General features: G+C 45.5%; 1 protein-coding gene across 1 annotated transcript in view; it reads left to right on the forward strand.

Moving 5' to 3' along the window:
• The first annotated feature begins 1,668 nt into the window (after window positions 1–1,668).
• The window catches only part of LOC137097885 (integrator complex subunit 1-like), a 64,325-nt gene continuing 49,720 nt past the window's right edge, over window positions 1,669–16,273 (forward strand). The window contains exons 1-13 of the mRNA XM_067473237.1: window positions 1,669–1,789; window positions 3,692–3,982; window positions 4,796–4,992; window positions 5,324–5,461; window positions 6,696–6,855; window positions 6,999–7,291; window positions 10,792–10,937; window positions 11,114–11,255; window positions 13,233–13,409; window positions 14,796–14,904; window positions 15,128–15,248; window positions 15,864–15,941; window positions 16,114–16,271. Coding sequence (XP_067329338.1) covers window positions 1,732–1,789; window positions 3,692–3,982; window positions 4,796–4,992; window positions 5,324–5,461; window positions 6,696–6,855; window positions 6,999–7,291; window positions 10,792–10,937; window positions 11,114–11,255; window positions 13,233–13,409; window positions 14,796–14,904; window positions 15,128–15,248; window positions 15,864–15,941; window positions 16,114–16,271 — 2,068 coding nt within the window. The 5' untranslated portion in view covers window positions 1,669–1,731. The remainder of the gene's footprint in view (window positions 1,790–3,691; window positions 3,983–4,795; window positions 4,993–5,323; window positions 5,462–6,695; window positions 6,856–6,998; window positions 7,292–10,791; window positions 10,938–11,113; window positions 11,256–13,232; window positions 13,410–14,795; window positions 14,905–15,127; window positions 15,249–15,863; window positions 15,942–16,113; window positions 16,272–16,273) is intronic.

Raw genomic sequence — 16,273 nt, forward strand, 5'->3', positions numbered from 1 at the left:
CCTTAAAACAGAGTCTTTAGATTGCTTAAAAGTTCAACAAAGTTCTTTATTGATGAAAACAAACAGGTACTTTAAAGCTTTCTTAACAGTCTATTGGCTCTTTCTCAATCTTGTCCACAGGGAACAGGCACTATCTTCTTAACTGTAACTAATGGGGAAATCCTTAACTTCTAGTCTGACTTTGCCTCTGTTGGCATGGAGCCCCTGCACCCGGTACCAACTGCTTCTGGCTTCTGCGAGTGACCCTTACCAAGCAGAGATTTGTAGACTTCCAGGGGAAAAAAGAAATCAGGTTTCCGTGATGGCTGACTGAAGTTCTTTAGCAAAGGAGATGTAGGGCTGTATAACCCCAGCTAAGCTGTAGGCTGTATATCTCCCTGGCCAAGCCGTAGAAGACGAAGCTTTCTACAGGAGCTCTTGGTATTATGTCCTGCATGAAAGGCTTCTCTGTGTGGACTGAACTCAAAATGGCTCCTATTCCCTCTAAAACCCAAAAAGGGGGCGGGACCAGGGAACTTAACTATAATTGACAGGTGACTTGCCCTATGATTGCAGCCAAAAGAAGCCTCCTATCTGCAGAGTACCTGAAACTTAGGACTATAACAAACATTAAATGCAAAGCAAACAAAATTGGAGCTCCTGGTGCAGTTGTACCTGCTCATAAACCATGTGTAGATCATGTTTGACCACTCCACACACTGCCTTGCCAGAGAAAGAAAATATGCCATGCAGATGAACAAAAAAGTAGTTTACTCTTCATAGTTCAGAACAATATTATGTAGAATGTGGTCAGTTGCATCAACTCACATAATGTCCTTTTATGAGATATTTAAAATGGTCTTTCTTTGTCCATGTGGATAAACTCCTTCAGCAGTTCAGGAAGCGAGAGCACATTCCAAACTCTGTCTCTCTCTCCTTCTCTCCAAGCACCTTCACAGCTCGAGCCTGAACAAAAATGTGACAGCAACCAAAAGTCCCAGGCTCATCCAGCTCCCCACACAAAGCTCAACCAATCAGCTTCATGCATCTTATTTTACCGTTGACACACACACTGATTTCTTGCATGCTCCAACAAGTTGCTTGTCCCTATGCGTTGGACTGGCCACATTGTCCAAATGCCTGATCACCGTCTCCCAAAGCAGCTACTATACTCTCAACTCAAGAATGGGAAACATAATGTTGGTGGACAGGAAATGGGATTTAAAGATGGGCAATCTTAAATTTAAAGATGGGCAACCTTAGATTTAAAGGCAACCTTAAAAACTATAGCATAGACACAGAGAACTGGGAAGCCGTGGACCTTGAGCACTCTAACTGGAGGTCAGCTGTGACCAGCAGTGCTGCGGAATTCGAAGAGGCACAGATGGAGGGCGAAAGGGAGAAATGTGCCAAGAGGAAGTCGCGTCAAGCCAACCCTACTGGGACCACCTTCCACCTGGAAATCAATACCCTCAATGTGGGAAAACATGGGGGTCAAGAATAGGGCTCCACAGCCACTTAATTATAACATAGGCGAGGCTGTGCTCCCAATGCCAACCGATAGGTGGCGCTGTATCTCCATTTTTTTGAGGCTCCAAGGCTGCAGTTCTCCTTACTCGGCGACAGGGCGCGGAAGCAGCAATTGGAGAGCGCACAGTGTTTTGGTTCCGAGTGCGGAGGTCAGAGCGGGGCACTTCCGCTTCCGCTCTGTCCAGCCGCACCTGAGCGAGGGGGAAGCTCCGGGCCAGGAACATGAACCGCCCGAAGGCCGCGGCCGCCCGCCGCCCAAGCACCGTCGCCAAGCCCTCCGGTGAGTGAAGGGGAAAGGCCTTGGGAGCTCCAGGATGCAAACACGGGCAGATCTCTAGCCCAAGCCCTGCTCAAGGCAGGCTCTCCCTCTCTCCGAGTCTCCAGCCATGGGCCAAGGCTGCTGAGGCTTCTGGGAGATGAAGTCCCAAGTCTAGAGAAGGCTTGGCCCAACTTGGGCCCTCCAGGTGTTTTGGACTTCCACTCCCACAATTCCCAATAGCTGGAAGGGCGAACTTGGACCCTACAAGTGTTCTGGACTTCAACTCCCACAATTCCCAACAGTTGGAAGGGCCAACTTGGACCCTCCAGGTGTTTTGGACTTCCACTCCCACAATTTCCTACAGCTGTAAGGGCGAACTTGGGCTCTCCAGGTGGACTCCAACTCCCACAATTCCCACCACCAGTAGGGCAAACTTGGACCCTCCAGGTGTTTTGGACTTCCACTCCCACAATTCCCAACAGCTGGAAGGGCGAACTTGGGCTCTCCAGGTGGACTCCAACTCCCACAATTCCCACCACCAGAAGGGCAAACTTGGGCCCTCCAGATGTTTTGGACTTCCACTCCCACAATTCCCAACAGCTGGAAGGGCGAACTTGGGCTCTCCAGGTGGACTCCAACTCCCACAATTCCCACCACCAGAAGGGCAAACTTGGGCCCTCCAGATGTTTTGGACTTCCACTCCCACAATTCCCTACAGCTGGAAGGGCGAACTTGGGCTCTCCAGGTGGACTCCAACTCCCACAATTCCCACCACCAGAAGGGCAAACTTGGGCCCTCCAGATGTTTTGGACTTCCACTCCCACAATTCCCAACAGCTGGAAGGGCGAACTTGGGCTCTCCAGGTGGACTCCAACTCCCACAATTCCCACCACCAGAAGGGCAAACTTGGGCCCTCCAGATGTTTTGGACTTCAATTCCCACAATTCCCAATAGCTGGAAGGGCGAACTTGGGCCCTCCAGGTGTTTTGGACTTTAACTTCCACAATTCCCTACAGTTGGAAGGGCCAACTTGGGTTCTCCAGGTGTTTTGGACTTCATCTCCCAGAATTCCCTACAGTTGGAAGGGTGAACTTGGGCCCTCCAGGTGTTTTGGACTTCAGCTCCCAGAATTCCCTACAGTTGGAAGGGTGAACTTGGGCCCTCCAGGTGTTTTGGACTTCAAATCCCACAATTCCCAACAGCTGGAAGGGCCAACTTGGACCCTCCAGGTGTTTTGGACTTCAACTCCCACAATTCCCACCACCAGAAGGGCAAACTTGGGCCCTCCAGATGTTTTGGACTTCAATTCCAACAATTCCCTACAGTTGGAAGGGCCAACTTGGGGCCTCTAGGTGTTTTGTACTTCAACTCCCACAATTCCCTACAGTTGGAAGGGCCAACTTGGGGCCTCCAGGTGTCTTGGACTTCAACTCCCACAATTCCCTACAGTTGGAAGGGCCAACTTGGGCCCTCCAGATGCTTTGGACTTCAACTCCCACAATTCCTAACAGTCGAAAGGGCAAACTTGGGCCCTCCAGGTGTTTTGGACTCCAATTCCCACAATTCCCAACAGCCGGAAGGGCAAACTTGGGCCCTCCAGGTGCTTTGGACTCCAACTCCCACAATTCCCAACAGCCGGAAGAGCAAGGTCTCTACAGTCACTTATGGACCCACTGTCAAGACTCTACCTGTGGAAGACAATCAGGCTCAGCCAAGGGAATACCCATGAATAAAATGAATAAGCCCATCCAATTCATCTTCTGTACCTTTCTTTTATCTGGGAGACATAAAGATTTGTGTGGCTTTTTAAAAAGGAGTTTGTTATCCTCCACCCCCCCCCCCTTCAAAATAGCAGGAGGGTCCAGGAGAGTTTTCTCATCTTGTTTCCTCATTGGTTGGTTTTCATTCTGCTTCTCCTCCCAGGCCACCCCCCTCCAGGAGACTTCATTGCCTTGGGTTCGAAAGGCCAGGCCAGCGAATCCAAGGCAACCGTTGCGCTGCTGAAGCCGGCCTCGGCGGGATTGCCTTCAGAGCGGAAGCGGGAGGCATCGGCGACTCTCACAGGGGCCTCTGCACTCACGGGGCTTGCCAAGCGGCCCAAGCTTGCCTCCACTCCCCCCCTTAGCGCATTGGGACGGTTGGCTGAGGCGGCAGTGGCAGAGAAACGAGCTATTTCCCCATCCATCAAGGAGCCCTCCGTGATCCCCATTGAAGGTAAGGAGATGAGTGAGGAGTGCTCCTCTTTCTACATGCATACTTCAGGGCTCCCTCTGTTCCTAACGGTTCTGTATACAAGGGTTGGTGCTTCACTACTTACAGCCAACTGGGCTGACTTTGATAGAGAAGTGGATGAAATCACAGAAGGTATTCATCAGGATTTCTCCTTGTCCCATCCAGGATCAGAGGGATGTGTCTCCATATATTTCTTGTTGGGAGATGTGAGGTGGATGGTGGAGTTGTGGTCTTCGCTATGATTATGTTGTTACTTTATTTTGCATAAGATGCTTTCTTGTGAAGGTATATGGAAAGATCCCTGTCATTCTGTTTTGTTTTTCAAATAAGGAATAGCTAGCCTTTGGCCTTCCAGATATTTTGAACTGCAGATCCCACATTTCCCATTTTGGATATGGCTGATGGGAGCTGTAGGCCAAAGTGCTGGATTCCTCCCTACCTCACCCATGTGTCACCATATACATCCCAAACAGCAACAGTCTCCTTGCAGAAATGTCTTCGTTTCAAATCAAGGAACCAAATCAAACAACTGCTTGTCATCATGACAATTGACAACTTAAATACCGGTAGCTGAAGTCTCTCTCCATCAGAGGTGGATGGATCACATATATGGGCAGACATCTTAATCATTTGCAGCAATTCTATACCATTTGAAAGCAGAATTACTTGAAGCTCACTCAGCCAGTGGAAAATTTCAGGAAGTATTAGCCCCCAAAAGTGATATTTGCAAGCTGTGTATGAAAGTACAACTCTTGACCTAGGAGCACTGATAGTCCCATTTGCTTCTGTTCATAGTGGCCCCAACCATTCTGGTGGATGAAATTGAGTCTGCGGAAGCCGAAGGCAACGATGACCGCATCGAAGGGGTGTTGTGTGGTGCCGTGAAGCAGCTGAAGATGAATAGGGCCAAGCCTGACGCCACCCTCTACTTGAGTTTAATGTACCTGGCGAAAATGAAGCCCAACATATTTGCCACGGAAGGAGTGATTGAGGTAAGAACACACTTGGAATGTGGGAACACAAAAGTGTGTTATTTTGGCAAATATTTCCCATAGTGAAGTCAAAAGACTTAAAAGGAAATGGGGTATTTTCTTTTTACAATACTAAGTGAGAGGATAGAAATTACCTTACAGGAAATTCATTTTTACATGAGGTTTGGGGTTGGGAAAAGTGTTTTACTTTTTAGCAGCCATTTCCAAAAAGTCCAGATTTCAGCTGACTTTCAAAGCAACACCTGATGTTGGTTCTAGTCCCTGGCCTTTGGCAAACAGAGGCTCTTGTAGCCAGCTTGTCCTCACACTCATGTTTTCTTGTATTCGGCAGGCCTTGTGCAGCCTTCTCCGCCGAGATGCCTCTATCAACTTCAAAGCCAAAGGGAACAGCCTGGTCTCTGTCTTGGCCTGTAACCTTCTCATGGCTGCTTACGAGGAAGACGAGAACTGGCCAGAGATCTTTGTCAAGGTAAGCGAAATTGAGGAAGCCACAGAGATGCATGGCAACATGCAAAAGTGGTGTGCACTCCAAAAGGAAGAAGAGTGAGGAGGGAAGAGAAAATGAAGCCATCCAAGGCCCTGGTTCTTAGAATTCAAGAGTTCTGCAACTTGAATGGAATCAGTCCAAAGGGTCATGTTTAAATATTTGAAAATATGTCACACTGAGGAGCAGGCAAGCTGGCTTTCTGCTGCTCTGGAGACTAGAAAACAATGGAGCCATGGATTCAAATGGCAGGAAAAGAGATTCTACTTAAAAATTATGAAGAACTTCTTTATGGTAACAGCTGTTCAACAGTGGAATATGCTGTCTTGTGGTGTGGTAAAAGTCTCCTTTTTTTTGAGATTTACAAACAGAGGCTGGATGTGTTGTCGAAAGCTTTAATGCCCGGAATCACTGGGTTGCCTTGAATTTTCTGGGCTGTATAACCATGTTCCAGAAGCATTCTCTCCTGTTGTTTCACCCAAATCTGTGGCAGGCATCTTCAGAGGTTGAGGGGTCTGTTGGAAACCAGGCAAATGGGGTTTATATATCTATGGAAGTACCAGGACTGAAAAAAGAACTCTAGTTTGCTTGAGGCAAGTGTGAATGTTGCAGTTGGCTACCTTGAAATGCATTGAATGACATTACAGCTTCAAGCCTGGCTGATTGTTGCCTGGGGGAATCCTTTGTTGGGATGTGTCAGCTGGCCCTGACTTATTTTTGTCTGCAATTCCTCTGTTTTTTAGTGTTATTTACTGTCCTGATTTCAGAGGGTTTTTTTTAATACTGGTAGTCAGATTTTGTTCATTTTCATGGTTTCTTCCTTTCTGTTGAAATTTTCACATGGTTGTGGATTTCAATGGTTTCTGTGTAGTCTGAGGCTGAATGGCCATCTGTCAGGGATGCTTTGATTGTGTGTTTGTGCATAGCAGAGGGTTTAGGCTAGATGGCCCTTTTGATCTCTTCCAACTCTAGGAGTTTCCTGAGAGATGCCCCATGGAGCTGTTCTCATACTGCTGCTGACATTGTAGGCATGACTTTTTCGTTTTTCCTTCTGCTGCAACCACATAGAGCAACTGCTCTTATGTGGACAAAAAGTGAATTTTATCTTATCATTGAATTGCTACTCCTTTTAAGAATTACATGAGAGAGGTATGATTTTGAAATGACTTTGAATTCATTTTATGCTTCAACTTTAGGAATGTTTGCCTTTTGTTCCCAGGTGTACATTGAGGACTCTCTTGGGGAACGGATCTGGGTGGACAGCCCGCATTGCAAAACCTTTGTGGAGAACATTCAGACAGCATTCAGCACCAAGATGCCCCCCAAAAGCATTCTTTTACATGGGGAGGTGGGGCGTGGCGGAGGAGACCTCAGTGCAGGTAAGAATAGTCCTCTGTGTGTTGATGGAGTGAGTGAGAGTGGCCCTTCCCTTCCCAGTTGCCTATTCCTGGTTTATTGTGCTATCAGAACTTAGCCAGTAGTTTTGTGTGTTCAGTGTTCTGTCTTCTGGCCCTTCCTTCAGGGAACAGCCCTCATCCCTCGGTGCCTGATGAGGAGGACAGCCAGAGCGAACTGTTGATTGCCGAGGACAAGATGAGCCCGGAGCAGGAGGGCCAGCTGATGCCCCGCTATGAGGACTTGGCTGAGAGTGTGGAGGAGTACGTGCTGGACATGCTGCGGGATCAGCTCAACCGGCGCCAGCCCATGGACAACGTCTCCCGGAACCTCCTGCGCCTCCTGACCGCCACCTGCGGCTACAAGGAGATCCGCCAAATGGCAGTGCAGAGGCTGGAGATGTGGCTGCAGAACCCCAAGGTGAGGGCAGAATTATTCATCCCATTCCTTTAACTTTAGGGACGAGCTGGATGCTTCTTTCATACTAATCCATCATTGGAACAGATTAAACCAAGATGGGCATCAGAAAAAAAACCTTAACTTCTTGCACTCTGATAGAAGTCTAGCACTTTACTGTAAATACTCGAGTATAAGCCGACCCGAATATAAACCGAGGTAATTTTACCACAATAACTGGGAAAATGTATTGATTCGAGTATAAGCCTAGGGTGGGAAATACAGCAGCTACTGGTTAGTTTCAAAGTAAAAACAGATACTATAAAATTACATTAATTGAGGCATCAGAAGGTTAAATGTTTTTGAATATTTACATAACACTGTAATTTAAGATAAGATTGTCCAACTCTGATTCTAACCTTCTTCAACGTAAATGTGCTTATGTATCCTTCCAATAAGAATAGAGTAACATAATGTAATAATAATAATAGAGTGAAATAATGGAAATGTAGTAATAACAGTAATAATAGAGTAAAATAATAAATCTAATAATAACAATAATAAATAGTCAAATAATACATCTAATAATAACAATAAAGTAAAATAATAATGTAATAATAATAATTGAGTAAAATAATAAATGCAATAATAATAGAGCAAAATAATACATGTAATAAAAATAATAATAACAGAGTAAAATATTAAATAACGTTGGCCCAAGTATAAGCTGAGAGGAACTTTTTCAGCCTATAAAAATGGTTGAAAAACTAGGCTTATACTCGAGTATATACTGTAATTTAGAGGTAGAGTCATCACTTTTAGTTCCTCAGCCTTAAAAAGGCTCAGAGCATTCTTGGTATCTATATCCAGAATTATTTCATTACTAGCCGTCCCCTGCCATGCGTTGCTGTGGCTCAGTCTGTGTATATGTGTATATATGTGTATATATGTCTGTTTGCGTATATTTGTGTGGTTTTGCGCTTGTGGTGTAATGTATTTTTAAATTTTTTTTTTGCTTTTTAAGTCTCTTACACTGTGTTTTTCAGTGTTTTTATGAGTGATGGTCACTTGTTGGCCTGATACTTGTATTGTGTCCAAATTTTGTGTCAATTCATCCAGTGGTTTTTGAGTTACGTTAATCCCACAAACGAACATTACATTTTTATTTATATAGATTGCCATCTGGCAGATGGTATAAGGTGACAAAGACAAGGACAGGCAGCCGAGAGATAGAGTTGTGGCTATGTTGAACTCCATGGTTTTGCATTGATGTGGCATTGGGGGCTGTGGTAGTGGTTGGGGTGTGGAGGGATGTGTGTGTTCTTTTGTGATGTGTGCTGGGGAAGGCATTTAATTTCGTTGTGCAATAGTAGAATGACAATAAAGCTATTCTAAATTTACGCAGCATATCTAGACTGTTCAGCAGGTATTATATATTTATCGTGTCAGAAGCCAATTGGGTACAGTTATAATGTATTTTAAAAAACACAAAGTTTAAAACTGGGCATGATGCTAGATTTCCTTTGACCTGAAGCTGCCCACTTGGAGTGCCTCTGGTGTCGCTATGAGACAGTCCTCCATTGTGTATGTGGCAGGGCTCAGGCTGCTTTGCAGTTAGTGGTCTGTGGTTTGCTCTTCTCCACACTCATATGTTTTGGACTCCACTTTGCAGCTCCATTTCTTAAGGTTAGCTCTGCATCTTGTGGTGACAAAACGCAGTCTATTCAGCGCCTTCTAGGTCGTCAACTCTTCTATATACCCAGGGAGGATTTTGTGATCCAGTCTCAGCCACTGATTGAGGTGCTGAGTTTTAGCCTGCCACTTTTGGACTCTTGCTTGCTGAGGTGTTCATGCAAGTGTTTCTGTAGATCTTATTAAGCTGTTTCTTGATTTAAGGCATTGGCATGCTGGCTGATATTCAAACAGAGGCTGGGCCGGAGATGTCAATGCCGTAGCCCTTCCTGTTGTTGATCCTCAAATCCATTCTTGGCTCCTGATGGAACCGAGTGCATCCATTTTTTACTAAATTGAAATAATAGTAATAATAATAAAAATTGTTTTGATGTTTTAATAATGTTTTAATAATAATAATAATAATAATGTAATAATGTTTTAAAGTTCCAACTTGAGGGGATCACCCATAGCTTCATAGTAGAGCAATCCCTTTGCATGCAAGTCTTGGAATCTCTAATTCAGTAGTGATAAAGCCAGGTGATGGGAAATATTTTATTTTAATGTATTGTTGAAGGCTTTCATGGCCGGAATCACAGAGTTGTTGTGGGTTTTTTCGGGCTGTATGGTCGTTCTCTCCTGACATTTCACTTGCATCTATGGCAAGCATCCTCAGAGGCAGTGAGGTCTGTTGAAACTAGGAAAAATGGGTTTATATATCTGTGGAATGACCAGAGTGAAACAAAGGACTCTTGTCTTCTGGAGCGAGGTGTGAATGTTTCAACTGACCACCTTGATTAGCATAAAATGGGCTGGCTGTGCCTGGAGCAAACTTTTGTTGAGAGGTAATTAGATGTCCCTGCTTGCTTCCTCTCTGTTGTTGTGCTGTTGCAGTTTTAGAGCTTTTTAATACTGGTAGCCAGATTTTGTTCATTTTCATGGTTTCCTCCTTTCTGTTGAAATTGTCCACATGCTTGTGTATTTCAGTGGCTTCTCTGTGTAGTCTGACTTGGTGGTTGTGAGAGTGGTCCAGCATTTCTGTGTTCTCAAATAAAATGCTGTGTTCTCAAATAAAATGTTCTCAAATAAAATACACCAGCTCCACTGGCTGCCGATCTGCTACCGGGCTCAATTCAAAGTGCTGGCGTTGGCCTTTAAAGCCCTAAACAGTTCTGGCCCAACTTATCTATCCGAACGTATCTCAGCCTATCAGCCCACCAGGACCCTAAGATCTTCTGGGGAGTCCCTGCTCTCTATCCCGCCGGCTTCACAAGTGCGGCTGGCGGGAACGAGAGACAGGGCCTTTTCTGTGGTGGCCCCTCGGCTTTGGAACACCCTCCCCATAGAGGTACGATCAGCCCCTTCGCTGATGGTGTTTCGGAAAAGACTGAAGACATGGATGTTTAAACAAGCATTCGGTTAATCCGTTGCAACGAATTTGATGACTAAAGGATTGGTAATCATGGACGATGAATTTTGGACTGCGATTTCAGTTACGAGATGCATGGGATTGTTATTGGTGGCCCAATAACTTGTATTGTATATGTGTTTTATGCTTTTATGCTTTTAAATTGAATATTGTTTTTTAAGTGTTGTAAACCGCAGTGAGTCGCCGACTTAGGCTGAGATATTAGCGGTATACAAGCGCATTAATAAATAAATAAATAAATAAATAAATAAATAAATTTTTACTTTAACTAAGATCCCAAAGACATGCAACAGGGACTCTTTTGCAGGTTCATATATCAATTTCATAGTTATACAAGGCCTAAAGCTAATTCCCATGTTCATTTAATCAAGGGTGTCATTTGTAATTGTGGCACTCCCACTCTTCACGCTCTTTGTATTCTCAGCTCACCCGGCCGGCACAAGACCTACTCATGTCCGTCTGCATGAACTGCAACACCCACAGCTCCGAGGACGTAGAGGTGGTCTCCAACCTGATCAAAATCCGCCTGAAGCCCAAAGTCCTTCTCAACCACTACATGCTGTGCGTCAGGTAAGGGAGCAGAAGCTGCCCTGCCTCTCTCAGAAACAGGGGAGACAGAAAGAAAAAAGTTTAGGGAAGAGGTTGGGCATAAGGTGGCCCACACATTCTCCCTTCTGATCTAGACAGGGAGGAGGAATCTAGCCATCAATGTGCAGGCTGTGATCCTAGATTTCTAACCCCTCCAGGGAGCTGCTGAATGCCCACCGGGACAACTTGGGCACCGTGGTGAAATCAGTGGTCTTCAATGAGCTTTCGAATGCTAGGAACCCCAATAACATGCAGATTCTGTACACAGTCCTCCAGCACAGCCCAGAACTGGCTCCCAAGGTAAGTACACGTAATTGGAAAGCTAGAAATTGAGCAAGGGACTGTCTCTTGAATTTCTTTAGTGGTGCATCTTCTATGGGAACTAGGGAGATCTATGATAAACCTGCATGAAACTGTTCCTCTAGGAGTTTAATAGACTTTTGGTTCAAAAATTGATTCTTCACAGCCAAGTATCTCTTGCAAGATTACAGCTCTTTTAACAGATAGAGTGGAAAGAGTCCCCACGAAGGTAGAATCTGGCAAAGCAGGAGTTGGATCTGCCCACAGAACAGGCTTCGTAGTTTTAGCTGAAATAACTGTCACTCATATTCTTGGTTTGTGTGGCTCTCCTAAGGTTCTTGGACTACAATTCCCTGCACCTAGCAGTAGACCGCAGTTATGAGTAGTCATGTGCATTCAGGTCAAAAGGCATATCATTTTCGGGTCTGTTTCCATCTGATCCCTCATTTCATTTACCAGAAAGTTACCCGAAAGGGTAGGGGTGTTTTCCGTTTCATTCGGAGGAGATTAGGCCCATTGGCTACAATAGGAAATTTTAAAAGCTCAATCCTCAGCCATTTCAAGGTCTATCTGCATGAAATCTACATCAGTTGTGGACCCCATTTACAACTGCAGGCCTGCCAAGTTTCAAAACAATCCACCAATCGACTGATTTTTTAGAATTATTTTAAGTTTTAAGCATAACATTTTAAAAAAATAAGACAAACCCCAAGAGAGGGTTCTGGGAAATGCCGGTTGTGTCCATTCTCAGCCAATCAGATCATGGACACTACCAGGCTTTTTATTGGCTTTATTTCTCGTGTCAGGGCAGCCAGTCAATTATATTACATTTCTAACAGAACAAAGCAAACAAACAGAGAAAATACAAAATGTGTGAGTTTGGTAGTTGATTAAATGTCCTTTGACCAGTATCTGGCCACTTGGAGTGCTTCTGGTGTTGCTGCAAGAAGGTCCTCCATTGTGCATGTGGCAGGGCTCAGATTGCATTGCAGCAGGTGGTCAGTGGTTTGCTCTTCTCCACACTCGCATGTCGAGGATTCCACTTTGTAGCCCCATTTCTGAAGGTTGGCTCTGCATCTCGTGGTGCCAGAGCACAGTCTGTTCAGTGCCTTCCAGGTCGCCCAGTCCTCTGTGTGCCCAGGAGGGAGTCTCTCATTTGGTATCAGCCATTGGTTGAGGTTCTGGGTTTGAGCCTGCCACTTTTGGACTCTTGCTTGCTGAGGTGTTCCAGCGAGTGTCTCTGTAGATCTTAGAAAACTATGTCTGGATTTAAGTCGTTAACGTGCTGGCTGATACCCAAACAGGGGATGAGCTGGAGGTGTCTCTGCCTTGGTCTTTTCACTATTGGCTGCTACTTCCCGGCGGAGGTCAGGTAGTGCGATACTGGCTAGACAGTGTAATTTCTCCAGTGGTGTAGGGCGCAGACACCCTGTGATAATGCGCCATGTCTCATTAAGAGCCACATCCACTGTTTTAGTGTGGTGAGATGTGTTCCACACTGGGCATGCGTACTCAGCAGCAGAGTAGCACAGCGCAAGGGCAGATGAGAGACAGAGAAAAATTTCAACTCAAAACGTGCTCCGAGAGGAACTTTCAGGGGCCACCCTGTGTTAGTGCCAATGGGAAAGTGAGTTCTACAGCCCTCTCTGGAGGAGAAGGGAACTTTCCAAGAAAAAAAATGGAGGAAGCTTCTTCTACTGGGGAGAGAAAAAGACGCCACGGATCCCCCTGCCTCTGGTATTTTGTAGACTTAACTCTTTTCGAAAATATCGTCTCTCTGAATTCGTTTCACTGGTTTTTTCATCTCTCTCTTCCCCTTTATGTTTTCGAAAATTACACAAAAATTGCTATCCGAAAACTACTAATCTTTTCGTTAACAGTAATTCGGGCGCAACTCTAGTTATGAGTGATGGGACAGACTTCTTTCCCATCCACATTTCTGCCTTAACATTGGTTCTTTTCTTCCTTGATGTCCAGTTCTTAGCAATGGTGTTCCAGGACCTGCTGACCAACAAGGACGACTACCTCCGGGCCTCGCGGGCCTTGCTGCGGGAGATCATCAAGCAGACCAAGCATGAGATCAACTTCCAGGCCTTCTGCCTTGGCCTCATGCAGGAGCGGAAGGAGTCCCAGTACGCAGAGATGGAGTTCAAGGTGAGGGCCCGACTTGGCTTCCAGCAGATGTTATCTTTTTAGACTACAACTACCACAGTGCTGCTGGCAGATACTGGGAACTGTACAGTACAATCAAGGGGTATATTCCTGAACTCACCATGGAAACTCGAAACAAAGGATAAAAATGAACTCTATTAGAATAAATGAGTTCTGCTGGATTTTATTATAAAGTTGCCAAGAACTTCCAAAATTTAGTAAAATCGTAAAATTCCTCTTTAGGAACAGAGAGAGAGGTGTCCAACCATGGTCTAGAACAGTGTTTCTCAACCTTCCTAATGCCACGACCCCTTATAATACCGTTCTTCATGTTGTGGTGACCCCCTACCATAAAATTATTTTGGTTGCTACTTCATAACTGTAATTTTGCTACTGTTACAAATTGTAATGTAAATATCTGATATGCAGGATGTATTTTCATTCAGTGGACCAAATTTGGCACAAATACTCGATACGTCCAAATTTAAATACTGGTGGCATTGAGGGCGATTCATTTCATAATTTGGAAGTTGTAGTTGCTGGGATTTATAGTTCACCTACAATCAAAGGGCATTCCTCCAACGATGGAACTGAACCAGACTTGGCACACAGAACTCCCATGACCAACAGAAAACACTGGAAGGGTTTGGTGGGCATTGACCTTGAGTTTTGAAGTTGTAGTTCATCTACATCCAGAGAGCACTGTGAACTCAAACAATGACAGATCTGGACCAAACTTGGTAAAAATGCTCAAATGTGAACACTGGTTGAGTTTAGGGAGAATAGACCTTGACATTTGGGAGTTGTAGTTGCTGGGATTTAATGTTCACATACAATCAAAGAGCACTCTGAACCCAGCCCACAATGCATCTGCACCAAACTTGGAATACTACCTACATGGGCAGCACTGAATACTGGAGGGGTTGGGGGGCTGTTATAGAATCCTGAGAGTTGTAGTTCATCAACACCAAAAAAGAAGAGAAGGGCAGGGGGAGAAATCTTCAACCTTCTCTGCCAAAAGGGCTCCTAAGACCATGAAAAATATATGTTTCTGATGGTGTTTGGTGATCCCTCTGACACTCCCCTCACAAACCCACCAGGGGTCCCAATCTCAGGGTTGGGAAACACTGATCTAGAAAGACTTTTGTTCTACTTTTCCCTCTACATCTTTCAGACTTTTTCACTGAATTCTGATCTACATCATTCTTAATGGAAAACTAGAAGCCTCTTTTTCCTTCTGTTTAAATCTGTCTCGTGTTCACAGCACCTTCTCATCAAAGCCCAATTTATAGGCAGATTAGCAAACCACCTACTCTTTCAGTCCCGGCTCGTCACCTTCTGGACTCTGTTGGGATGCCAATGACCACATTGCTCTCCTGTTTTTTTTAGGACCGGTTTGTCATTCACATCACAGACCTGCTGGCCGTCTCCATGATGCTCAGCATCACTGCTCAGGTGAAGGAGGCTGGGATTGCATGGGACAAAGGGGAGAAAAAGAGTAAGTACCTATGATGTCTTGTTTTCTGCTGAAAATAGGTCAAGAAGAAGAGGGAGTATTACAATAGGCAGAAATCTCCCAACAAAATATCAATCGATGGCATTATTAATGAAATTATATGTTTGTCATAATAAATCTAAATAAATCCTACTTGATAGATTTGCAGTGCTGGCAGCTTGTTCTTTTAATCCCAACCCTTCTTTTGCCTTCTCCTTTTGCCCAGACTTGGAAGTGCTGAGGGCTTTCCAGAACCAGATTGCGGCAATTCAACGGGACGCTGTCTGGTGGCTGCACACCGTGGTTCCCTCCATCACGAAACTGGCTCCTAAGGACTATGTCCACTGGTAGGGAATGGAATTGGTTGACAAAGGCCTTGGGTTTATTCCCTAGTGATTGTCAATAGGGCTGGAAAATCGCCACTCTGAAAGATACCCTAATGAACTGCTGCTTGAAAAGGTGCCAAATCGTGGAAGGCTAAGGGAGCACATTCACTCCTTATGAGACCTTCAGGCAGTGGTTCTCATCTGTGGATCCCAGTTGTTTTGGCCTACAACTCCCAGAAATCCCAGCCAGTTTACCAACCTATGATTTCTGAGAGTTGAAGACCAAAACATCTGGGCACCTACAGTTGAGAACCACTGCCTTAGGGGTACATTTGCTCCAGCTAGACACCTCCAGGCATCCTCTAAATGGCATTATCATCATGTTTTGGTCCTTTCTGGGCCATTTTAAGTCCAGAGAGGCCCTTTGAAATAATAGAAATTCAATCCCTACTTCACAAAGGCCTTTCCTGTTCCAAAACCGATCCCTAGAGCTTCTGTAGCCATCCCGTGCCAGATTTCGCCACTGAATTTGTGGTGCCGGAGTCTTTGAAACCTGGGCTGCTTTGGATTGTGGTTTAGCTTCCCACGTGCCAGATTTCTGAGATTTCCTGCTCTTTGTTGTTGTTTTGCCCACAGCCTCCACAAAGTGCTGTTCACGGAGCAGCCGGAGACTTACTATAAGTGGGACAACTGGCCACCCGAAAGTGACCGCAAGTAAGTCTGAGCCTCAGCTTGAACCCGGAGCCACTGCAAGGGAGGGAGGCTGTGGTGGGTGGCGTGCCAAAAAGTTCCCAGAGGGATTGCTAACTGGAAGCTGTGTCAGCCTTCACGCCATGCTTGTTGTTGAGACCCCTTCCTTCTTTGTTCTCCTCCTCTTCCTCCCCAGCTTCTTCCTCCGCCTCTGCTCCGAAGTGCCCATCCTGGAAGACACCCTCATGCGCATCCTGGTGATCGGCCTCTCCCGTGATCTCCCCCTTGGCCCCGCTGACGCCATGGAGCTGGCTGACCACCTCGTGAAACGGGCAGCGGCTGTGCAGGCGGATGGT

This window comes from Anolis sagrei, chromosome X (assembly GCF_037176765.1).
Source record: "Anolis sagrei isolate rAnoSag1 chromosome X, rAnoSag1.mat, whole genome shotgun sequence".
Taxonomy (NCBI): Eukaryota; Metazoa; Chordata; class Lepidosauria; order Squamata; family Dactyloidae; genus Anolis; species Anolis sagrei.